Source organism: Odontesthes bonariensis, chromosome 5, assembly GCF_027942865.1.
Source record: "Odontesthes bonariensis isolate fOdoBon6 chromosome 5, fOdoBon6.hap1, whole genome shotgun sequence".
Taxonomy (NCBI): Eukaryota; Metazoa; Chordata; class Actinopteri; order Atheriniformes; family Atherinopsidae; genus Odontesthes; species Odontesthes bonariensis.
This window is the reverse complement of record NC_134510.1, coordinates 16,022,336-16,047,708: the sequence shown is the minus strand read 5'-3', so window position 1 is coordinate 16,047,708 and position 25,373 is coordinate 16,022,336. Positions and strand designations below refer to the sequence as shown.

The following is a 25,373-nucleotide window of genomic DNA, read 5'->3' as shown; positions in this document are numbered from 1 at the left end:
ACATTAGGATTTTGGTTGTGTAACATTCAGAACTGTGTAAAAATGCCCTTGGGTGGGGTCTGCAAAACCAAGACAAAAATATGCAGATGGTGGATCCGTTTAACCAACGGAGCAGACCACCGACACGGGGGCGGAACTGGTCCACTTCTTTCTTCCCACCGGTGGGATATTTCACGTAACATACAGTATTAGAGCCAGCTGTGCAGGGAAGAGGAGGAGAGAAGGAGTTGGAGGGAGGGAGAAAGGGGAATTTTTATTCCAGTTAATGAAAGCATTATTTCAGCTGTGGGCTGTCGCTCTAGAGTTTTCAACTATGTAACTTCATTCCGGTCCAGATATCTTTTTTGCTACTTTGCTGGCTGAAATATAGGCCTTCATCCCTCGTGGCTTGGTTTTGAATGAGGACATTCACAGCAGCCCAGTCAGGACCATAGAAAACACGGTAAGGGCTCAGTAATGTGACACGTGCTTCGCAGTTACAAGTAGCCTACTGGGAGGAAACATTAGACGCAAACTGAACATTGTATTGGAAGCTATTACATGTTTCTATTGCTCAACCTACTACTAGTTACTGGGCCAACGTAACTAGTCAAATAAGGACGGGTAAATATTTTCATGCCTGAAGACTGGGTTGCTAGTTATCTGCTGTCTAGATTAATGGAATCCCATCCATTTCTCTTTTCCTCGTGATAGTCACCCCCCTTAGCAGATTCAATGCTGCTTTTGCTTCGTACAACACTCCAGAGGCAGACAAACTAACCTTGTTTACATGCAAGGTGAGACCACATGGCTTATTTTTTGCAAAAGTAGCTCTATACAGTGTACATGTTTCTGCCCTCTGGTCGTAATAAGTAGTTTGTGTCTCTAAAGCGAGTAACGGTTAGCAGTTGACTGTCCACAACCGCGACGCGGTGTGTGAATTGATATGTTGCTATGGGTACGGCGCAAGGTGGCGACGTAATTAAAGCAGTCCGGTGTTGATTAACAGATTCCCCTACTGCAGCCTTTCTCCAGGCGCCGCTTAGCTATCTGGGGCTTTAGGAAAATAAACTCCTGGTTACAAGGGTGTAAAAATACTCCCCTGCTCTTACATCAGTGCTCTCCCTCCGTGATATTTTTGGGAACTTCTCCTTTTTGCCTTGGAGCGTTCTCTGGGCGTCAGAGCTGTCGCCTGCAACGCTAAGCAGGACACGAGCGTCCTGAAATCTCCAGCAGTAAGGAGACGTGTTCTGCGGGTAAACGCCCAAGGGGTCTCTGGCACCAGAATGGCGGCTTGACCTTGTCTCTGTGAAGATATGGAGGAGAACGAAGTGTCCAGTCCCGTCGCATGGTTTGGCACAGCGGTGACCCCGAGTGCTGCTGTGCGGCCGACGGGGGATTCGGCCGGGTTTGGATAATTGCTGCTTCTATTGTGACTCAGGCTATCAACTGAAAAACAGTTTTAATTGACGGGAAAGTTCACTGGACCCTATCGAAACTTATCCCAGCTTTACGGAGCAGAAATGGAAACGTATAAAATCATTTGGTGAACAACCGTATATTTTATTTTGATCGAATTAATGCTTTAATGATTAATGTTAATGCACTTGCAATATGTGGAGTGCATTTATGAACGGCACAGGGCTGCACGGCGGGGGCGGTGCTGGCGGGGGAAATGTGCCGTCTCAGGGGTGGGAGTTTGTGCCGCGATCCAGGATGGAGAGGGCAGAGAGAGGCAGGGGCAAAAACCGTAGCCCGCTGAGGAGGGTCTCCTCTCCACCCACCGTCTTCAGTCAGGCCCAGGAGCCCCAATTCGGTGCTTCAACAAGTGGAGGAGAGGATGGCGCAGGAGCGCAGATCCTGGAGATCCTCAGGGGACAAATGTGGCCGGGTCCCGAACCCCAGCAGCAGCCACAGCAAACACAACACTCACGGTTTAAAAAGAAATTTGAAGATTTGAAAAAACGACACGTTCAGGATAAGGAAGAGTGGATGCGTGAGAAGGAGTCATTGCTAAGAGAAGTGGCTGACATACAAGTAATTGGAAATGTGGAAGGGTGTTTAATGTTCTAAATTGGGAAGTTGTTACGTTGCACCACTTCATCATGAATTTGTTGAATTTTATGTCATTAACTTAAGATTTACCAGAATAACAGTGTCTCGAAACGAATTTTTTACAACTCAGTTTAGGAATGTTCAACGATGTGTAAAGAGATTTAAGAAGTTTTTATTGATATATTTCACCTGAGTGGTATCGACTGTGTTTTCATGCAGGGAGGGGAGAACAGGAGGATTCTGCTGGACCTGAAGACGATTTTGGAGGAAGTGCAGGCAGAGGTGAAAAGAGAGGAGGAGAAGAGGAGCGAGCTCCAGCTGCAGTATACCAGGGACAGATGTGCCTGGCAGCTGGAGAAAGCTGAGCTCAAATGTAGGATTGCACAGGTAAGAGAGGGGTGATGATTATGATGATCAGGCTATTTATGAGCTTCGGATTGCGTTCTGTGTGTGTTTGTGTGTGTGTGTGTGTGTAGGTATATCCACACATGTAGAAAGCATCTAAAAACAAAATAATTAAACTAGTTCAAAAGCAGTCCATAGATACTTTATGCACAGTCTAAAAAGTTTTTATTTACTTACAACGAAAAAGGTTTTATTTCAGTAAGTATCGTTTCTTGTGTGCATTTTCTCGTGTGTGTATGTCTGGAATTTAGTGCTGCACAAATTGGACCGGCACCCTCAAGTCAGGGTGATAAGTCACCATGGCATCCATCCATTTCAAGCCTCGGCTTAGACAAAAGGGTTGCACTGAGGAGACAAGCTTAGTTATCCCCTGTTAGCCTCACACTGACATCCAACTTGGCTTTTAACAGTTTGCTGTAAGTAGATGAAATATTAGCCTATTCTTCCACCGGACAGCCACTGTCAAGCTTGGCTGAATTGGGCAGAAAATAGAGTTAAGTTTGCATACCAGTGCCTTGCAGTGTCAGGCAGTGCACAGATCACTTGGACAACCATGCATGGCCACTCTTTAAAGCAATGTGGCTTTGGGGATTTAGCATTTTTTTCTGATTTTATCAGAAAATGGATTATGTGGCTGCAGCAAAGTAGAAGTCTAAACCTGAAGAGATTTGTTCAGCCTCTGGTGACATTGGGATTTCAATGTGTGTTGACTGTCTGCCTGTTTCTATACTTGTTGTATCTCCTAGTTTCTTTTTGTTGTGACAACAGTGTCTTTATCTCCCATTTCAGCCCCATATGATTCCTATCACAGATTGAAACCAATTTACCCCTCGCACAGAGCACTCCTTTGAATCTAGCGGTTATCTGACTGAAGCGATGAAGCTCAAAAATTCCATAACAAAGCTGGAAATTAACAAGGGAGAGGGGGGGGCAATGATACTGCAGAGCAGCCGGGCCCAACAAATGAAAAGACGAGGAGACTAAGATTCAGCACAATAACATGGCTTTAAAAGTTCACAGATCACACACAAATTGTGTATTTGCAAAGCCCTCACCATAGTTTGTGTGCCTTTATGCGGTGTTGGATGGAACATGCACACAAACATGGACACACTCACATACACTGTGATTCCACAAACAGTACAGAGGAAGTGTGGGAAATGTGAGTTGGAGTGAAGCCATGTTAGAACTGTTTTGTCAAGTTGCCGCATCCTGCCACAGCTGATACTTTAGGGTACTTGTTTACTAAGTGCTATTCTAAGGCTGCTCATAGTGTTCAAAATGCAAGGCAAGTATTCGTCTATCAATCACAAAACAACTTGATTGTCAAGTGACATAAATATATATGCTCTACAGACTTGTAACCAACTTGTATTTCACATTTCAGAGTACTTATTTCAAGAATCAAGTGTTGGTCATGTCTAAGTCTAAGGACAACTTGTAGTTTGACTGTTGATCTCCTACTGCATTGTTGACGCCATGTTCTTTATAATCTGTATAATACACTCTTGTGACAGAACATAAAAAAGAGTTGCTTGATAATTGGACTTCATCGCTATTTAGTTTCACCTCATTGTTTCAACCTTATTTTATAAATCAAATGCCAGCTTTGACTTGAGCTGAATGTGAACAATCTCATGCAAGAAACTCCATTTCATTTCCCACGCATTGGTTGGAGACAGTAACTCATTTTTAGTTGATGTGAAGTGAAAAAGGCAGGTGTTTAACAGTTTTTTTTAACATGCTTCAATGTTGGTAATTATCACATTGACGACCATCCTAAATATTCTTGACTTGTAAAGAAATTGTAGAATTTGTAAATATGTGGCATTAGGAGCTCTCACGTGCAGTGAGCCGAGTCATTCAGTTTAAAAGGGCTCATCTAAACTCATTTGAATGGTTTTCACTCACGAATCTGTTTGTATTCCAGTCAGCGAGAGCTGCTGTCTTTGGTTCCTTTTTTACTGCACTTTGAAAACGTGGTGGATAATAAAGGACCACCATGGACTTTTGAGATCACTTTTAGTCAACCTGTAATCAAAGTGGCATCTGGACATTGTTAAGCTGAAAAAATGTCCAGATGTGCCTTATCACCATATCATCGGGGGCGGCTGTGGCTCAGTGGTTAGAGTCGGTCGTCCAATAACCAGAAGGTTGGTGGTTCAATTCCCACTCTCGCTTGGTGGAACTGATAGCTGGAGGGGTGTCAGTCCATCTCCTTGTCATGGCTGAGGTGCCCTTGAGCAAGGCACCGTACCCCCATGCTCCCCGGGCGCTTTCATGGGCTGCCCACCGCTCCAGGTTGGCATCTGTCTCTGAGTGTGTGACCCTGTGCGTGTGTGTCAACAGGTGCCAACCTGGATGGGTTAAAAGCGGAGGACCAAATCTACCTTTGGGTATAAATAAAGTCACTTAACTTAACTTAATATTATTTTGAATTGTGCTAGCTGATACTGTACGGCATATAACTGCCATACTTAAGGGTACCAAGTGAGTAACTAATTGTATACTTGGCTGCAGCTTCTGAGCAGTTGCGTGTTTTTAAATTTTTTACATTTTAATCGCATACCATTTAACACAATATGACTACTATATGCTGTTTCGTCATCCCTTTTGAGCATTTCCAACACCAAATGCCAAGAAAGCATCGAGGTTCCCAGGAGGAGGTTCAGGCCCAGCATTTCCAGGCATATTTCTCAGCATGACCCTGATTTATGAATGCTGCTGGCAGCTAGGCGACATCTCACTCTGTCTTAGCAGCCAACTCCCCCTCCTCCCTTTACCTCGGCTCCCCACCACCCCCTTGGAATGTGACATTGTACAAGACTGTGTGTCTGCTATTTATAGTGGGTCACCCTGGTGACACAGTTACCTTTATATACCCTGTGCCACACAGTGACACTCAAGCTGGCCATGGGTACTTGGAAGTTGCTCTTTAAGACTGAACTGAAGATGTGTTGATACTGAACTGGATGTGATGCTGACAGTTTGCGTTTAGTCATTTCCTTTGAAGAGACATTTGGTCTTGTCTTAATCAGTGAAAACTGTTCTTGGTTCTTTTTAATGTGACTCCAAGTATACTTTTTTTTTTTTTTACACTCTTACTGTTTGTTTACATTTGTACATTTAAATAGACTGTGGACGGTACTCATCATCGTCCGTCTCTAATTGTGGAGAACTTTGAGAAGAGCCACAGGCAGACAGAATGCGTTGACTTGATTTTCTACACTATAATTTCTTGACCCCAGGCCACAAGCAGAAATAGGACCATGACTGAGGCTTGTAAGAAGGCTTTGGTTGATGTCTGTGGCTGAACACTGAAATAACACATTCCGGCATACTCAAATGCACAAAGTGCATACACACAGAGAGAAGCACAGGAATACATGCTCATACAGAGGCGTTGTCTTGGGATTGTTCCAGTCCAAAAGCCAACATTTTTACTGTTTTTTACCAGCAGCAAAAATGCTAATTTACCACAGAACGTACAGATATATGTACTAAAACACACCCTTATTCTTAGTTCTTAGCTATTTAAAAGGGCATTGTTATGGTGAGGAAAATGTCCACATGTGAATGAATGAATGAATGAATGAATGAATTTATTTGACTATTATTTTGTTAAAAACATGGTACATCAACTGAACCATACATTAAAAGAAATAAATAGTCAGGGATAACACAAAAAAGCCCTGAGGCTTATTTCCATTGTGGTCCCTGGATGGTAGGAAAACAAGGGCAAGTATGGCAGCATTCTTACATACATACACACATACATACATACATACCTACATACATTCAAAACACGTAGAAAAAGAAATACATTGAAATGGTTCTGAATACACCTGACACATAATATTGGCACTCAGTCTAGTATCGTTGTTGAAACCATTTTTTCAAGTTTAGCTTGAAACTGTCTAAACTACTTATTGCTTTGAGTGGGCCAGGTAACCTATTCCACAGTACAGAACCAAAATAAGAAAAACACTCTTTGCCCATGTTTGTCTTAACTAAGGGAGGGACAAAATCTGTTGTGCTCCCCCTAGTGGAGTAATGATGAACTTCATTTACTTTACTAAAATAGTTTTTAAAATACTTTGGAACCTTCCCATACACAATCCTGTGAACCATGCACAACTGAATCAAAGCCACTCTATCCTCCACCTTCAGCCATCCCACCTTATCAAAATGGGAGGACTCAAGGTGGGTTCTCATGGGGAGATCCAAAACCAGTCTAATTAGTTTATTTTGTGATGTATGTAGTCTGTGTTTCAAATTCACTGTCAAACTATTATACCATGAGCCACACGCATAGTCGTAGTATGGCTGAATTAAGGCTCCTGCCAAAATAGCCAGAGTTTTTGTATCTAAATATTTTGAAATTCTAGCCATAAAACGCACTCTATGGTTTATTTTGGTGATTGCCTTCTGTGCCTGACTTATGCCACTTAGATTACTATCTAAAACACAGCCGAGGTAACTGACTGATTCCTTGGCTGAAATTTCAGAATCCCCTATAAAAACCTTAAAGGTTGAGGCTTTCTTTAATCTAATCTTTGAACCAAAAAGAATGGATTCTGTTTTTCCTATGTGCAATGATAATCTATTGTCAGACATCCATCTGCTGACATTAAGGCTACGGCTACACGAAAACGAAACGAGGTTTTTTTTGAAAACGGGTTCGAAAATTCTTGCGACCACACGGAAACGCGCTGCTGTCCAGACGACAACGATGAAACGATACAGTACACACGCCACTGTGTCACGCCACGCTGTGAGACAATAGAGAGGTGTTAAAATTGGCTCCCAGCGTCAACGTGTGGCTGACGCAAAAACGTTTTTGCTGTAACAATGGAAACGAAACGAGGCCGTTTTCAAACTTTCCCACTCTGGAACCCGTTTTCAAAAACTATCGTTTTGGGGTAGTGGGAACGCCGGCTCCGTGTGGCCGCGACAGCGAAACGATAAGAAAAAGTATCGTTTACAGTGAAAAACGTTTCCGTGTAGCCGCAGCCTAAGAAGTTCAGCACTAAGTGATTGCTCAATGATATTTTTATCCTTATGGGAAACTACCAGTGCAGAATCATCTGCATATAAAAACAAACTTGATGAACAGACAGCTTTTAAATCATTAATATATAAAAGAAAAAGAAGAGGTCCTAAAACACTCCCTTGAGGGACTCCACAGCCAATACCAGCTGGGTGAGACATAACACCCCCAATATCTACTACCTGCATCCTATTCCCCAAGTATGAACCCACCCATTTCACAGCCAAGTCATTAAACCCCATAGCCTTTAATTTATACAATAAAACACTGTGATTCACAGTATCGAATGCCTTCTGTAAATCTAACATTACCATGCCACATAATTTACCATTGCCAACCTCTTTTTTAATGAAGTCCGATAAATAAAGTAGGCAAGAATCAGTAGAATGGGATTTTCTAAACCCTGACTGAAATTCATAAAGTATGTTTTGTGATGAAAGGAAATGATCGATTTGTTCATATATGATTTTCTCTATAACCTTTGACAGACTACTGAGGATAGAAACAGGTCTGTAATTGCCTGGGTCCTGCTTACTACCCTTTTTATAAAGCGGAATTACTCTGGCTCCTTTAAGGTCATTTGGGAATCGTCCTTGACTAATAGAGCTGTTTATAATATGAGTAATGGATGGGGTAATGACTTCTGCAGAGTCCCTTAAAAACCTGGATGGGGTAGCATCTAAACCAGTAGCTTTATTACAATCAAGCTTTTGAAGCTTCTCAAGGACCAGTGCTTCAGACACTTTAGTAAAAGTGAAACTCCCAGGTTGTACCCCTAACTGAGAGTAATAGTGTTGCACATGACTTTCCCCATATAGACCAGTCTGGACAGGTAGCTTCCCCACTAGATCATGGGCCACAGATGAAAAATAATCATTAAAGCCAGCAGCTACTATTCTCTTATCTGAAGTAACAGTATTACCAAGATCTAAGGTGATGTTGGAAATTTTTGTTTTCATCCGTTTGCTATAGCCAAGCTGCTTTAGGGATTTCCATAACTTTCTTGAGTCATTTCTATATTCCTTGATTTTTTCTTTAAAGTAAACCTTTTTAGTATTAGTCACTAATCTGTTAACTTCATTTCTTGCCTTTTTAAACTCAGACCAACTTTGTTCATCCCCCTTTGTTCTAAAATGATTAAACTTCTTATTTCTATCCCGAATTGCCTCGAGAATGTCATCATTTACCCAGGGCTCTGACCTCTGTTTTATTCTAATTTCTTTGAATGGGGCCACTTTATCAACTATTTCTAAAAACATATGTTTAAAAGTACACCATGATTCATTCACATCTTCACAATTCAGTACAAAAGACCAGTCCATCTGTTTTAACCTTTCATTGAATGTTTCCTTGTTGTAAGTTTTCATTGACCTGGCTTTAACAGAAGAATGACAATTAAAAACAACTTTCTTGGTTTTTCTTGTACAGAAGATGATCGAATGGTCACTAAGTCTATAATTAATAACCCCACTTTGCGCTATTTTAGACTTATCTGATACTAACACCAGGTCAATTGTAGTTTGTGTGTTGGAACATACACGTGTGGGTTCGTTGATCAGCTGATCTAAACTAAAAGAACGACACACATTCATCAAAGCCTTGTACCCAGGCATATCACGTTTCTGTATGTCAGTATTAAAGTCCCCCATAAAAATAACCTCCGTTTTCAACAAGTCCATTCGTTTTGTGCAATGTTCTTCTAAAAGTTCATAAAATTGGCATTGATCAGGCGGCCTATAGCATGCACAGATTAGAAAGGGTTTGCTCATTGGAAGCAAAATATCCAACCAGACCGCTTCAATCTGATCGCTGTGCAAATCCGTCCTATGATTAAAACCAATGTCCGCTCTCACATAAATGCACACCCCTCCCCCTTTGCGGTTTCTGTCTCTCCTGATAATCAAATAATTCTCCAACTCAACTTCAGCGTCCCTAACGGAACCGTCCAGCCATGTTTCAGTAAAACAAAAAATTCCAACCTTTCTGCTTTTGCTGAGGTGCCGAATCTCGGTGATTTTCGGCAGAAGGCTGATGTAGTGCCTTATCACTACATCATTTTGAACTGTGCTAGCTGATAGCGTACAGCATGTAACTGCTACACTTACAGATTTCTTTAAAACGTACATTTTATATGGGCTTTCCAAACAGTAGTGTCACGTGTGTGGGGTTTTAGTCCCCTAAGACAAGGAAAATCCCTGGGGAAAGACCTGTGTAATTTTAGCAGATAACAGCATGTCCTAAATAGACCTGACATTCTGAATTAAATTAAAAAAACAGCATTTTTGTAAGGGCTGTATGTTAACAATGGAATGAGTCAGAAGTTATTTCTGTTGAGAGTTTATCTCTGTGCAGATTTGTTTTTTTTTCCTGAAAAGCTGGATCACCAGAGCTTTGTTGAAATAAGGCCACATCTGCAGACATATGTTGCCCTGATTGAATCTGCCATTTCCTGCAGTTTATCCTGTGTTAGCGAAGTGTCATTGAAAAGAAACTTGAACCCTGAACCCACGGACCAGCTGTGTGATTTCTGACAGGATATTAACACTGTTAAATCTGTCTCCCTCTTCCCTCCTATGAACCCACTCACACTCATCCCCATTGTGCATTATTCTCCCACATCCTCCACCTTCTCATCCTGCCACTCCTTCATTCTCTTAATTCCAATTACAAAAACTTTCTCCCACCCCTGCCTTGCATGTCTTGTCATCTGGCTCTCATCCGCTGGTTCCCCAACTGCAATCTATTCTTTTATCATCACTGCTTTCTTCGCTGTCTCTCCCACTTTTTCCTTTTCTCTCTCCCTCCTCCTTTTTCTCTCCTCCTTCCCCCCCTGCACTCCTTGTCGTCTGGATCTGTCAGCTGGAGGCTAGAGAGGCTACGGGGTTGGTGAGTGGAGGGCTCCAGTCAGCAGCAGGTCTTGGATCTGTGGCATCACGGAGTCCTGGAGAATTGCACGGCGAGACCTCAACGTTCCGCAGGGAGAAAGAAGAACAGCGGAGGATCCTGGTGGACACGCATACAACAGCCATGGACCTGCGCTACCGCTTTGAGCATAATGAGAGAGACTGGTTAAGAGAGAAAGCCGAGCTGCTCGAAAGATTTGACGTGGAGAGAAAGGAGTGGGAGAGTCAGCTGAAGGATATGCAGCATAAAATAGAAGAGGTAGGATGCTCGGGGTGTGTGTCTAAATGCTGACATGTATGTCCACATTTCATTGAGGTTAATGATTTAGTTAGTACTAATCTTGGCTCGTCATAAAAGAGCCCATAGGTTAAAGAAAATGCTAAAACATGTACATACGTATATTTTAACATAGGCGGTTCGTTGCGTTTTTTCAACCTTTGCTCTCTCTGAGGACGGTTTACTGGAGTTGTGAATGATAAATAGATTTTTGCACTGAGCTGCTCACAGTGTGTGACACTTCCTTCTTAGCAATCTCGTCCACCATGTAAACCAACATCCCTGATCACTTTAAGGAAAGTCGAAGGAGGAGGCTGGAATTTTGCTAGTTCTCCAAAGTCTGTGTGCTGTGACAAGAAGCGATTGAGATGCTTGAATGCAATAGAATGTCATTTTCAAATCAGACTTATTTTCTTTTGAATCTGTCAAAAATTTATGTTCGTTAAAAGACCAGGATAGACCTGTGTTTTTTCCCTTTTTCCGACTAATTGATCCCAACTTTAGTCGCATGTTTAGAAATGTGCTTGATCGTGTGAGTTAAAGGTAAATGTTAGACCTGTCTAAGTTATCTACACGTGATCAAGTTCTAATTTCATAAAAACAAAAAAGTGATTCAGTTCCAAAAGTTTTTAAAATGATTGAATTTGTGTTATTCAGAATTTTGCTGTCAAAACTGAATGTTTTCCTATGAATGCACAGTTCCAAATATATTTTATCTATAAGGAGTTCAAAAGGATATCAGTCGACCCCTGTAGCAAACAATCTTGTCTTGAAGATTTAGAGAATTACAAAGGCAAAGATGGAGACAGTTAAACCTGGGTGACCCAATTCTACCAGTGGATAAGAATCTGACATGCCCCCAAAAGCAAGTTGTTTTCTTCTTCTTTTTTTCTTTATGAGTAAAACCATTTCCTTGTCATTAGACAGGGCTGAAAAACACTGGAATAATTTGCTCTGTGGCAAACATGTGGATCTCATTTGCCCCTTTGAGACCTGAAAACTGAGAACAACTGAGGAATAAAGAATGCTTAGAAGCTGTAGTTCCATCTTGAAATCACTTGATGGGAACGAACTCCAGCCAGCATAATAAGTTACTATTTTGAGGTTTCCAAAGATTTGAAGGACAGAGGTTAAATTGGTTTTATTTGAAAGAATTCCTTGAATTCTTTTTCTTTTCAAACATCAGTTGCCTAAAAATATTTTTTGCTCACACTGCATTGTCTAAATGAATTAAATCAAGATTGTAATATATGTTTTTATTTCTGTGGATTTGGTTTGAGTTTTTATTCAAATGTAAGACATTGTTTTCTCTTCCTTAATATTCCTTCCATTTCTAGCTGTACTGTGAGGTTAGAGTCAAGCGAGGGGGAACCGGGCAAGATAGGAGGAAGCGGGATGATGATGGTGTGCACAGGCTCAGCCTGCGTTCCACCAGCACAGGCTCCAGTCTGCTCAGCGACAACTCCCACTCCGACCTTCTAAGTAGCAGCACTCAATCAGAACCAACCAGACACCCACCTTCACCTGGCTTTGATCACTACAGAAACATCAGGGATGATGATGCGTTTGTTAACAGAGACAGTCACCCCTCTGCCTGCTTCCAAGCAGACAGCCTCTGTGGATTTAATGTCGGTGGCCAGTTCAGTCAGAGCGAGCACTTACAACCTGAGCTTGATGATGAACTGAGATGCAGAGGCACTCGGCAGCAAGACTCAGTCACTGCTAATAAGGAAGCGGTGGATACAACAGAGCTGGATGCTGTTAATCATGGAACTCCTGGATGTGGAGTACAACAAGATTATGCTTCTGAAGGGACTGAAAAAGGTGTCCAAGTTAGTCCTCAAGAAGGTACTCTTTTGGGAGGATTGAACTACAGCAGTGACAAGAAAAAGAACACTGCTCTGAATGCTGTGAGTGTTTTAAATTGTTTCTGATTGCTTGTAACACTTTATTTACAGTATGGTGTATTTGTTATCTCCTACCTTGTCTTTGTACTCCTGTTCCCCTGTTGTTCTGATCCTTTGGTTACTTTTGGTCGGCCATCTTCTTTCTTTTTTAGATTTCTTTTTATTTATCTGCCTTACTACAAATGCAACACTCTGTTTTTTTTTCTCATACAACACAGAGCATCAAATTGACCTCATTGTTGTTCTTCCTGCCACTTCTTTCTGTTTCAGGCTCTGAAGGAAATAGCCCGTGTCAGTGAGGAGCTTTGTAGCTATCAGGATGAGATCAGAAAGAAGAGCGGAGATAAGAGGTAAGTCCAACATATTAAACTCATATGAGGTGCAGATTACATAGATTGCTTATGTTTAATGCGATTGGGTTGAATTTATTCTTCTACTCCTTTCAGGAGTCAGTCTGAGTCCCTGTGCCTGTCTGAGGGAAGTGAGAAGCTCCATGGCCATGACAAAAACTGCCTGCAGGTAGATGAAGCTCCCTGTGACCTCAGCCAGATCTATGATGACCTCCGAGCCTTGGAGAGGGAGCATTGGTTAACACTGTCACCAGGTAACACCTGGAAGGCCGACAGAGGGCCAAGTGAATCCTGGACAACAAACACTGACGAACGAGATAGCTGCAGAGCCACACAGACGAGCCCTGGAGTACACTCTGATATTGATACTGCGGCCCCACCCATCCCTCCCCGCACCTCTTCCTGGAATCTGAGCACTCCTAATCTAGACACAGAACTTCATATCCCAGAATCCCCCATTGGTACAGTGAGGAGGTGCCATAGCCCCTGTGTTCTAGTGGACAGAAAGTGTAACAGCCCATCCATTGTCAGGAAGTTTGAGGCTATGCTACAGGAAAACGAGGGAAAAGTTTTCAAAGATGGCTTTATAATATCATGCTCTGAACCTGCTAACTCCAACTGTAATATGGGCTGTTGTCACAACCGCTGGTCCTGCGATGCAAGCAAGTTTACTCCTAATAAGTTGTCTACATATGGAACTGTCCAGAAAAGCTTCTCTGAAGTCAATATACTGAGTGCTGGGAAAGATTACAGCTCTCAGCTACATATGTCTCCATCTGTCAGAGAATTACCTGTAGAATTGCTCTTGTCATCGCTGGAAATACCAGCTGTTAACCCTAACCTCCAGGGCTCCAGAAGAAACATAATGTTAGAAAAAAAAACGGCTGAGTTCAACCGAACCTTGTTTCAGGCTGAGATGGGCCGTGGAGCACATGTACAAGATGGCTTCACTGTAACAGATACCTGCTCTGCTGCTTGCCAACCTGTTCTTACAACGTCAGATGACATTTTACTTCTAAATGAGACATTTCAGCCCATATGTATGGATTTCACCACTACCATCATGGATGCTCCTCCCAAAGTGCCATTGATTCTCTCCAACTCTGATTCCACTACACAGAACCCTGAAGTGCTGCAAAAGCAAATGAGATGTGCTACTGAAGTCAAAGACTTCAGAGTAAAGTCGGAAAACCGTCCAGTCCACTCAGTTGAACAGCTGCAGGCTGGACTTAGCAAGGCCACAAGAACCTCTCAGAGTCCTGCACACCATTCTGAGGTCGATTGCAAAGTTCGTCCAGAAAGCAGCCCTTCCAGGAAATCCCAGCACAGAGCAGCCACAGAGGCGTTCTTTTCTGAAACTGTCTTGCCTGCAAATCCCCAGCCGGGTCAGTCTGTGGATGACACCAGCACTCAGAAAGAAATGATCCATGGAGCAAAACATCTATCAGCCAGAACCAGTGTGTCACACCAGCAGTCGTCTACTGAGAGCAAACAGAGACAGCTGATCCAGCCAAGACAGTGTGACTCCTCCAGACCTGCGCCTCGAATGCTGAATGACCACCCCTGGAAGCCCCTCACTCTCGCTGCATACCCACGGCCAGAGGGATCAAGGTCCAACTATGGTGCAGTGGAAAGGATTCTGAAAAATTATGAGAGCGCAGCTCGGGCACAACAGAACGAGAGCCAGCAGAATGAGATGGGTTCCAGCCCTAACTTCAGCTGTGGGCGGGATGAGAGCCTAACAGAAGTGGACATGCTGGACATGGACCCTCTGCTTTTGCCTCCTACTCTGAGACACAGACAGACATCGCACAACTCCCAGACACACAGCAGCCAGGTCACAGCGCAGGTCAGCAGCCACAGTTCCAAATGTCTGATGGAGGTACAGCTTATAGTGCAGGTGAGCAGACTCTGACAGAAGTATACACTTCCACTTGTATGCCACTCAACAAGTGCACCATTCACTGTGCAGAACATCCAGAGGCTTTCTCTTGGAAACTAAATATGCAAATCTACATTTAGTTTTGACTAAAATATATTATCAAGTGAAACGAATATTTTCAAGGCTACTCATGCCAGTAGAACTGGATGTACTTTTTGTTCTGTTCCAGTTCATTGTTAAACACTAAGTAATTGCCCTTGACTGAGGACAGTCCTGGTGGGAACATTGTTTATTTCTGGTATGTGCTAAAAGACAAAAGCAGGCCAAATCCTTCATTATAATCTGGGCATCTGGGCCATTCCATTGCTTAAAGGCTCCTAAAAAACTGTCCGTGTGGTAAGGTCTGGTAAGCTGGTAAGGTCTATTGTTTTCTCAAGCTTGTCTTTCATCTCTTAGTCTTTCCACGAGGGCTCATGGTGGAAGTATTTTTCTGGCCTTTGTTTTGTAATTACAGAAGTATCTGCGAGAAGCCAGCTGACTAAATGCTTTTGGCAGACCACAGAAATGAGAAAGCTGAAGTAATTATGCTGCTTTAAAGTCACGCAAATGTTTAAGATATTGTCGGAGTAATTATGAAGCCAAGTGTATTCGACTTCATGAAAAGAATAAAAGGGGAAGGTAAGACATTAGTTGAACTGTCACAGATAAAATGTTGATAATAGTGAAAAGTTGGCAAGTGAAAGAACTCCCTCACGTGTGGTAAGAGTTCAAAGGTTTTTCTTTTTTAGACCAAAGTCAACTGGATTTACTTGTGTGGCCGTTTCACGTGTGCGTGCTGATGCGTTCCGTGTTCCTCTTTGAAAAATGCCTGTTGTTTTCCCTAGGGTCAAGAAGACAACAGATGGAACTCTTGACAAAATGTTAAGTATCTGAATGTGTGAAACAGATTGGAGACAGAACAGTGTGATAATCCTTAATGTTAATTTACTTGTCTCTTTACAGGAAGATGACGAACCCTCTGTCTCTTCCTCTTCTGTCCAGAAGAACTTTTCGAGGCCTGCCCGTCCAGCCAACCGTCGCCTCCCCTCCCGATGGGCCAGCCGCTCCCCCACCTCATCCTCCTCCGCCTCCTCCTCTCCCTGTACCACCCCCGTCACACCTCCATCCTTCCCTCTTCAGAAACACGCTTCTTCTTTTACTTACTCACACGATTTTCACATAGAGACGGTCATCATTTGACTTCCACGTAGCCATATTTTTAAACCAAGCAGAAGCCTTCCGATAGCCTCTGAACTTCACTTTTTCCCTTTTTTTCTGTTGTATATACCAAATCCAGACGGCGTCTCCACTACTACAGACTCAAAAGTACTTTAGTTATGAGTTCATTGACTCACTATGAGAATGTATGTGGCATCCAGTAGAGCCAAACTTACCAAGAAAGGCAAGCAAATGTGGAGTGGCTTCCATTTTTCAGCAGTATGCTCCAGTTACCCTGCCAGGCATCATGCACACACAGCTGATGTGGAATGTGACTTCCTAAGGACCTGTAACAGTCAGCATGTTCATGCCAACTATCTGAATAAATATCCTATGCTCAGGTCTGGATTCTAGCTTTGACTAGTATAGCCTTGCAGATCTACCAATGACAGACCTTTCACAACTTTTTCTGCTCTACGACTTTACTTACACTGTAAACGTGATGCTGGTTCACTTAGAAAAATCATCTACAGCCAAGTGACATTGTCTTTTATTTTGGATTTTGTGCGCAACATGTTTTTGTATGATCTTACATGGACAGATAAAGACAGTGGAGCAAACATTTACCCTGCAATTACACTCTCAGTGTAATAAATAAAGCTGTGTTGGTTTTTTTGCCTTCTTGAAAATCACCTTCAATACTGTACCTTGTCTGTGACTGAAACTTTTTAGATCTGAGATCATGTTTGGGCTATTCATTATTTCACGATCAAGCCAAAACCTTTACTTTGTCAACAGATGCATTCAGATGTGAGTTTCTTTCTTTCTTTTTTTACAACTTTGTACCAAAGGCTGTTTTTTTTTATGCGTTTCCCTGATTTGAGATTTCAAATCATTGTTCGTGATAGCTTTTTCTGTCAACCCAGGGCGGATGTTTTAAGAGTCTGTTTTGCATAATACTCAATTATGCTTATAAAGTAAAATAGAAAAGCTTTTTTTTTCTTTTTTTACCAATTCTTAATGCTCACATATCAGGACATTACTCAGCTCAGTAGTACAGTTTTCTCGAGGGAGTACAAAAAGTGGTGAATCATTATGAAGGTGATGCCTTTGCTGTTCATTTTGTGAAATAAACCTTCCGAGCTGATGACTTCTCTACAGTCTCCATGACACAGGAAGGAATCTGTGATAGTTGCAGGACTCTCTGTGCTTTTGTCATGCTCTGTTTGCATGATAGTTTCATTGCTCTGCAGCACACCTGTACAACAAAAGATTTTTAGAGTGTAAATGTTTCTGTTTTCCCACCCCTAGTGATTTAACTCGCACACTACAAGCTGAGTCGACCTTTCCATTATGCAGCTGCCAGGCCTCCTCAGTCCGTAGCTTTGCAGCAGGAGCAATAACACAAATTGAACCATTTGTGAACACCAGTCAAACACTTCGCATAAATATTGATGTTACTGAACCAAGACGAGCCATATGCGACCTCTCAGCTCACAAGGATGAAGCGCTAAAAGCAAGTGGTTTGCTCCTTTTGCTTCCACATTGCTAGCGGGCATGTTTGTTGACACTGTGATCTGCTTATCTGAGTGAAGACTGCGGAGCTTTGTGACAGCAGCAGAGGGTGTTTGTGTGCGTCTGTGGGAAATGTTTTTTTTTTTTAACAGTGTGTGAATGAGCTTTTTTTTTACTTCTAAAAACACAACTATGTAAGAAACACATTTCAGAATTTTACTGCCCGGACTGGTAAATTAATCATTTTTGCAGCGTCACACTCAGATTTAACCCATTCACTCTTGAAGAGCATATGAAGAGACCCACCACCCGTCCATCTCCACACAACCATGGACAACCTAAGAGGGGCGGACACCCAACCCCTCACCCTGAAACCTGGCACCAGAGTCTGACTGAAATAACAGGTGCAACAATGTTGTGGTGCCAGAAATCCTACACCACTGCTGATATAGATATATATAAAAATATTTTCATTCTCTCGATGCCCAGCCTCGTGCTGTGTTGTCTGTCTCATCTTGTGTCAAGGTTGGGAAAGAGTAGATTCCCAGGTCCGGCCTGTGCTTGTGTCTGGAGGTCTCCAGCTGCTGAAGCCATTATATAACCAGCGCTGACTGTCTTGAGCCCAGAGCTGCTTAAAATCACAGCACTGGAAAGAATTCATGCAACAATCTGTGTTTCATCATGCAAGCACAGAGTGACTGCAGTTTCCTAAAGTTATTATCACCGCAGATGGACACGGAAAAACACCCGCAGACAGTATTTTGGTAGTTTCTGGAATATGATTGCATAATTATGTCTGCAATTATCTGTGGGATCTGCCTTGTTTGCCAAGATGATAAGTGTCAGAAAGGTTGTTCTGAAGTTCTGCCTATCACACCTGTTCATGGCTTACTTCACTCACTTTTTAATGCTACTTGACATTACACTGTTCATTAAAACCATGTGCCACTGCAAACTAGAGACATGCACAGGGTTCATCACCTTTCTATAAACTGAAATAAACAGGTTGACGCAAAGCACTTAAATTACAAAGGAATTTAGGTTTTTGGCACTTCTCAGCAGGCTGCATGGTGGTGTAGAGGTTGGCACTGTTTCCACACAATGAAAGGGCTCCTGGTTCAATCCCTTTCTGTGTGGAGCTTGAATATTCTCCCTGTGTATGCATGGGTTCTCTCCAGGTACTCTGGATTCCTCCCACTGCCAAAATATGTGCATGCCAGCTTAATGGCTCTAAATCCTATGCGTGTGAGCGTGGATGGTTGTTTGTCTTATTTGTGTCTGTGTGTCCCTGTGATGGACTGGCAACCTGTCCAGGGTGTATCCTGCCTCTTGCCCAATGACAGCTGGGCTGGGCTCCAGTGACCCTGAGATGGATTAAGCGGGTATAGAAGATGGATTGATGGGAATTTACAGCTTTATTTGTTTTTGCTATTAGTACACTTGATAAAAGCCCCTTTGGCCTGAACAGAAGTTCTTGGCTTTCATGTCTAATGTCCACTGCGATGTGCGAAACATTAGGTAAATCTTTGCAAAGCTGTTTCGCTCTTATGCCATTAGATAAAAGGTTTATATTACCTCAAGCTTTTTGTCTTGCGGTATATGTTTTCACAGTTGAATCGTGGTTTCAAATGTACAATACCCATAACAGTAAAAGGTTTTTATTTAGTATTTCACTGGTTTCAGTGGTATTTGGATTTGCTGCATCCCCTTTGTTGTGTCCCCTGGAAGGCGCTCATGTATCCTGACTTTTTGCTCTCCACTGACCTCCCATGTGACCTCCAGGCCCACTGAGAACTCTGACACCTGCCAACCTATAGAGTCATACACACACTTATTTGATCTATGTGTGTGTGTGTGTGTGTGTGTGTTTGTGTGTGAGAGAGAATGTTCTTATCTTGATGCGTTGCTTTGAAACCCTGCTGACTGCAGCACATTCCCTGGCTTCCTGTTGAGACCCAGACAGCTGCTTATCGATCAGTAAACTGATGCATCAGTTTTAGAGGCCATATATGGTACACACTCAATCACCAACTCACACCTCTATCTCTCCCATTAACCAAACTGTAATTTCAGACAGGCTTCTATTATCAGCTGCATCATTTAAATCCAGATAATACACAACAGTTTGCTGGTTCATCACCATATCTCTCATGCTCACTTGTTTGTATAGACCACTAATCATGCAGATTCAACAAAGGCCCTGTGTCCACCAGATGCTGCACTTTACAGTATGATATGTATGGACAGGCTGCACGCTCGCTGGATGAGCCAAATGTACTGTGCTGAGCAGGACAGAGAGACAACATGTCTGGGATGCCTGCCTGGGAAGAGTCCTACCAACCTTTCTGAATTCCTTCCCCACTTTTAAATAGACCGGAGAGGTGTGTGGACTTTTAAACAGAGCTCGCTCTATTGCTGTCTTGGATGCAGTGCAAAGTATCCTTGATGACGACCTTTTATACGCTGAAAGTATACACTGCAGCCATGAAGGAATTTAACTAAACAAAAACCACCCTGTCAGGGAAAATGCACTTGTTTTCCTATTCATTCAAAAATAAATGATCAACTCTTATAGAAGGGTGCACCTGAATTGTAACCCTGAACACTCCAAGGGAAACAAAAGTGCTTTTTATTCACTTAGACTCTAAGGGCTGTGGGTAGCGGTAGAGGATGTGTGGACTGAGAGGAAGGATTTATGCACCCAGAAGATATAAATCAGAGCACAGGGCAGGAAGTGTCTCAACCTCTCTTCTGTCTTTGGCAGAATTTCCCTTATTTCCCTTCACCATTCCTGGTATTCGCTGTATCCTCTCACACTTGTGTATATACCCTGGTGTGAATAACTCTCTAAAGGCTCTCATTTCTAGCTGTCAGTCTCTCCAAATCACATCCATCTGTGATGGCTTAAACTCAACTCAATTAGGAGTTGTGAGGTGTTTTGAAGACATGTCAACAAGTTGGCAGCGATTTAAGTGTGTCTGTGTTTGCACAGTACTACGATCCCAGAGCATTTCGCACTTTTTACTGCCTGTTAGAAAAGTGGCACCTTGGTAGAAATGAGAGAAGACAATCCCTCTGGGAAAGCATCCATCATCTGAAAACCTTTTTGCCCCAGGCTTGTTGCCTCTCTATATCTAAGTTATTCCACCACAGGGGAAAGTGCTAAAGACAACAACAACAAAAAATCTGACAAGACTGGCACAGACTGACACAGCCCTGGACAAATGTTAAACACAACCATTTTCTTCCTGTCATCAGGGTATTTTGGCATGAAAAAGAGTGATACTGATAACTTAAGCTGACAGTTCTGTGTTACAAAAGTTATAGGTTTTTATTCAAAGCTCCATCATCACTACTGAATAAGGGCAGAGCTACCTCGTCAGCATACTGAGTTTTCTGAGTTGTGACAAAGAGCAGATCCCTGTGTGGGGCATAAAGACATGACAAATAAATACGAAATCTTTTTTTGACTGACGCCCCCCTGTGGTGGAATTTAGGAACTACGTTTGTGACTTTCCATTGACATCACAGCAGGCCTTATTCCGCTCTGGGTCTCGTTTCTGGTGGGGATGATTTCAGTGTAACACCACACGACTGTCATTAAACAAGGTTGGTGCTCACAATTTGTTTCCAAAGGTTCACTAATTATTTCAGTGGTATCCTTAAATGTCTTGTGAAAACTATTACTTTTCACTCTGCTTGCTTATTAAAGCTAATCGGGGACACTCCGGACATGCTGCATTTATTACATCCAGGCTCCAAATATTCTGTGTTTTACTTCCAAACAAAAGTTCTTGCAGTCATCCTTGTCTCATTGTTTATATTAATCCGTTGTGATGCAGAAAAATAATTGGTTTATGAATACTTTGTTTCAAACGACCGCTTCCGTCGTAGTTTTAATAAGGACCACCACTCCTCCTCTGCCAGTTTCCCCCCAGTTTCTTCTCTTTTAAGCCACGCAGGTATTTATTTATTTATTTTTTTGAAGTCCAAGTCAGGAAAGTTACAGGTGAATCTTCTTTTCAATAACGCCAAGTGTACCAGGCCTGGATGAACATTGTCTGTTTTTGGTTGCCTTGGGCAGGAATGACCTCCTGTAATTTTCTATATTACTGAAGAAGCCTCATTCATAAACGAATCCCTATACTCACATGTACCTTGCACTATACCTTTGTGTATTACTAAACTAAACTAAATTTGAACATAAAGACTAACTTAACTTTAACCAGGTAGCCCACTCCACATGGAAACTTAACAAGCTGACAAAAAATATAAATCTTTAAATGAATAAACTCTGGTTCCCTCTATGCTCGTGGATATAATTATGTGCTCAGGGTTATTAATCAAAGCAAAAATCTCTTTTTACTTTTTTTTTTTTTACTCCATCTGTTTGCAGGATGACCCTCTGTGCTCTGAGGCAACAGCTCCTGAGGGGCAGCAGCTGCTGTGGAGCCTGGGCCAGGTAATGGAGTCTATTCACTGTTCATCACCACAAAGGCAACAAGTAAATGAATGCATGCATACAATCCATTAGGCTTTAATGCATACATCTCTTCAGATTGCAACCACACATACGGCTGCAATCAGTTTTATTTGGACTCTGGCATAGCTGTGTTGACCATCAACAACCCATCTCGCATGAACGCTTTCTCTGGTATGGTTATGCAGTAAAGCATCAGACTGACTGGTGCAAATGTGCTATTTTAGAGACAAACCCCCAGTTGCACATATTCAAGACTTTCTCGTCTGGTGAATAGAGTCACGAGGCACATTTTTGAGACTTGAGAACAACATGTTAAGTGGTACTAATATTAGTTTTTTGATATCTAGAGAATGTGGCTCACTAATCCTCTTTACTGTGTCAGCTGCCACTACATTCTTTAAATCCCAGTAAAGATTTTGAGAGGGATTTGGTTTTGCTTATTGATGAGTGCTGCTCTCAGTGTTTTGTTGTTCTTTTTATAACTATTGCTTCATAACTTTGACATTTTAACCTCGACATAGTCACTAGTTTTGCATCATCTTGATTGCAGCTACGTGCGCGTTCGTCTGTAATGATGCCATTTAGCTTTGAATCTCGTGGTCTGATCGTGTAAGGAAGAACGGTTTGAAGACAAATGGTGTCCCTCCAGGGTGTTGCAGAGGCGGAGCAGTGGCTGTGTGTACTCCGCCATCCATGGCTTCAACCAGGAGGAGATCAGAGAGAAGCTGCAGGTCTTTCCTGGAGGTTCCATCGATCTACTGAAACAGGACTCTGGCATAGCTGTGTTGACCATCAACAACCCATCTCGCATGAACGCTTTCTCTGGTATGGTTATGCAGTAAAGCATCAGACTGACTGGTGCAAATGTGCTATTTTAGAGACAAACCCCCAGTTGCACATATTCAAATGTAAACAAACATAGATGAGATTGTTCTCTTCCTGCCAGGCAGCATGATGGTGGATCTGGAGGAGAGGGTCACCCAGCTGGAGGAGTGGACAGACGGCAAAGGCCTTATTATTCAGGGTGCTGCTGAAACCTTCTGCTCTGGATCTGACCTGAACGCTGTCCGAGCAATATCTAACCCACAGGTAGCAGAGCATAGATATTCTGTAGCGTATCACTTGTTATCTACTCAATAACAAAGGCCTCATTCATATTTATGACGGCTGAGTAGTTCACCTGTATATTTCTGCCTGCCTCAACGGCTGCTTTGTGTGGGCTTACGTGAGATGTCTAAATGAGCCTTCTCTCGCCTTATAGGACGGGATGAAAATGTGTATGTTCATGCAGAGTGCTCTTACAAGGCTGCTCAGGTGAGGGCTCTCGATTTCCTCTGTCCCCTCTTCCTCTCTGCTAAGTGTTTTAGCAAACTACCGAAACAGCTGTTGCCTGTATGAGTTTAAGAGTTCAGGTGTTATATTGTTAGATAATGTGCGCCGCAGTACGCTGACGGAATGGTTCTCTCAGTGCAGGCTGCCGCTTATCTCTGTTGCCCTGGTGGAAGGGAAAGCACTGGGAGGAGGCGCAGAGCTCACTACTGCCTGTGATTTCAGGTAATGTTTTCACACGAGTCAATAAACACATGGAGACCTTTTCATACGTTGGAATATTTGATCTTGCTCATAATCTTGCATGCGACTGCTATCCCTTTCTCAAAGGCTAATGGCTTCAGGCAGCGTGATCCAGTTCGTCCATAAACACATGGGTCTGGTTCCAGGCTGGGGGGGCGCTGCACGACTTGTCCGCATTGTTGGAAGCCAGAATGCGCTGAAGCTGCTGGGTGGTGCTGTGAAAGTGGACTCTGAACTCGGCCTGCACATTGGACTGGCCGATGGAGTCCTGGAGTCCGACCAGGAAGCTAAAGATGCAGGCACTCCCCTGCAGCAGGCTGAAAACTGGCTGAGTCGCTATACCAAAGGACCTGCCCCAGTGATCCAGGCTGTGAAGAAAGTAGTGCAGTCGGGAAGAGAGCTCCCTCTGTCAGAGGCTCTGAGGACAGAGAAGGAAGTATTTGGGACGGTGTGGGGGGGGGCAGCAAACCTGCAGGCCCTGGCCAGCAAGCCCAAACACAAATGAGATGGTCAAAGGGACATTTTTGAAAGGCCCTGTCTCAGTCAAAACAGTTTGTAAGATGCCGCACAGAGAAATGTTTTAGTACCCCTGGGGCTGATTCTTGATTTACATTACTAAAGGGAACTTTGGTGGACTGACACCACTTTCTGTACTTTCACAGTTTGAGCCTGATTTTGTTTGTCAAATGTGAACTTGAAGCGTTTGAATTCATCTCCTGCTTCCCTGCCTTGAATACAGATATTCTGCGTCACAGTTGATGAGGTCGTTGTGACGCAGTCCTCCGGTTGTTATCGTGTGGCAGCTCTGGCTTAAAATCCCTCATCACTACCGTTACAGCTGAAATGCAATCACGGTAACAGTGACACTAATTAAAATGCCAATGCTGTTTTTCGAGGTTACGTAAAGCAAACGATAACGTGTTAAGATGATACAGTAAATAAACGGCAGCCTGCTCCTTTGGGTTCATATCGCAGGAACTGAAATCTATTATGTTTTCCTTAAATATTAATCTTCAGGGGTAGCGTCAGCAGACCTTAATCTTCTTAAAGTTCTTATGTTTAGTTTTATCGCCTTAATAAGATGACCTCAGTAAAAAAATAACTAACTCTTTTCTCTTTGTCATCTGACAATGTGATTACGGTGCTGATTAGATCATTCCAGGCTGCGTCTAACTGAAGCAAACAAACACTGATGAAACTGGACAAGCGTGAAGTATCCGCATCTGTATGCAGGATATAGACATGTTGCTTTCATCTTATCTGAATTTGTAGGTCAGTGCAGCTGATCCTTCAGATTCCTCACTGCAGCTTTGATCATCCCCCGATTTTCAGTGTGCCCGCATCACTAACCTCGACTGAGCCAACTTAAACAGTTTCAATAATACTGAATAATAAGCTGAATCTATAAGCTTTGGCTCCAATCTCTGGCATTGCATATTAATCCGTACAGCAGATGAGGCGTTAGAAAAGCAAAGATGAGCACAAATTGAAATGCCAAGAACAGGGCAGGCCCCTGAAGGCCTCTATCTTCTGTTACCCCCCTCCAGAGGTCAGGCTTCCTGGCAATAGTCCCAGCTGGAGTATTATTATCTGCTGTAGTCGGAATACCAAACACCTACGAGGCGAACAAATGCAAGTCATGAACACTTGTGGAGAAACGGGGTGGAATCCTGACTAAAATCGGCCCGTTGAAAAGCTAAGTGACATACAGGTTACACAGTAGAATGAGGAGAGAATAAAACATCCAGTTATTGAGACACAATTACAAACGCGTTTCTTTCGGATGATGAAATGATGA

General features: G+C 42.7%; 2 protein-coding genes across 6 annotated transcripts; both read left to right on the top strand.

Moving 5' to 3' along the window:
• Positions 1-450: 450 nt before the first annotated feature.
• Positions 451-17,152, top strand: mtcl3a (MTCL family member 3a). Of its 2 annotated transcripts, XM_075465048.1 has the most exons (8): positions 451-2,016; positions 2,254-2,421; positions 10,349-10,651; positions 12,007-12,579; positions 12,847-12,926; positions 13,023-14,826; positions 15,693-15,728; positions 15,811-15,884. In XM_075465048.1, the coding sequence occupies exons 1-7, from the start codon at positions 1,594-1,596 to the stop codon at positions 15,720-15,722; spliced, it is 3,381 nt and encodes a 1,126-aa protein (XP_075321163.1). In that variant the 5' UTR covers positions 451-1,593; the 3' UTR covers positions 15,723-15,728; positions 15,811-15,884. The 2 variants fall into 2 exon arrangements, with proteins under 2 accessions (XP_075321163.1, XP_075321162.1); XM_075465047.1 differs by lacking the exon at positions 15,693-15,728 and having other exon boundaries at positions 15,811-17,152.
• A 3,919-nt stretch (positions 17,153-21,071) lies between these two features.
• echdc1 (enoyl CoA hydratase domain containing 1) lies at positions 21,072-24,542 on the top strand. 4 transcript variants are annotated; one of them, XM_075465043.1, is made up of 7 exons: positions 21,072-21,129; positions 21,917-21,982; positions 22,653-22,828; positions 22,950-23,092; positions 23,265-23,317; positions 23,477-23,557; positions 23,663-24,542. In XM_075465043.1, exons 2-7 carry the CDS (start codon positions 21,918-21,920, stop codon positions 24,078-24,080), a joined length of 936 nt encoding a protein of 311 aa, XP_075321158.1. In that variant the 5' UTR covers positions 21,072-21,129; position 21,917; the 3' UTR covers positions 24,081-24,542. The 4 variants fall into 4 exon arrangements, with proteins under 4 accessions (XP_075321158.1, XP_075321159.1, XP_075321160.1 ...); XM_075465044.1 differs by lacking the exon at positions 22,653-22,828 and having other exon boundaries at positions 22,954-23,092; XM_075465045.1 differs by lacking the exon at positions 22,653-22,828 and having other exon boundaries at positions 21,108-21,129.
• Positions 24,543-25,373: the final 831 nt, after the last annotated feature.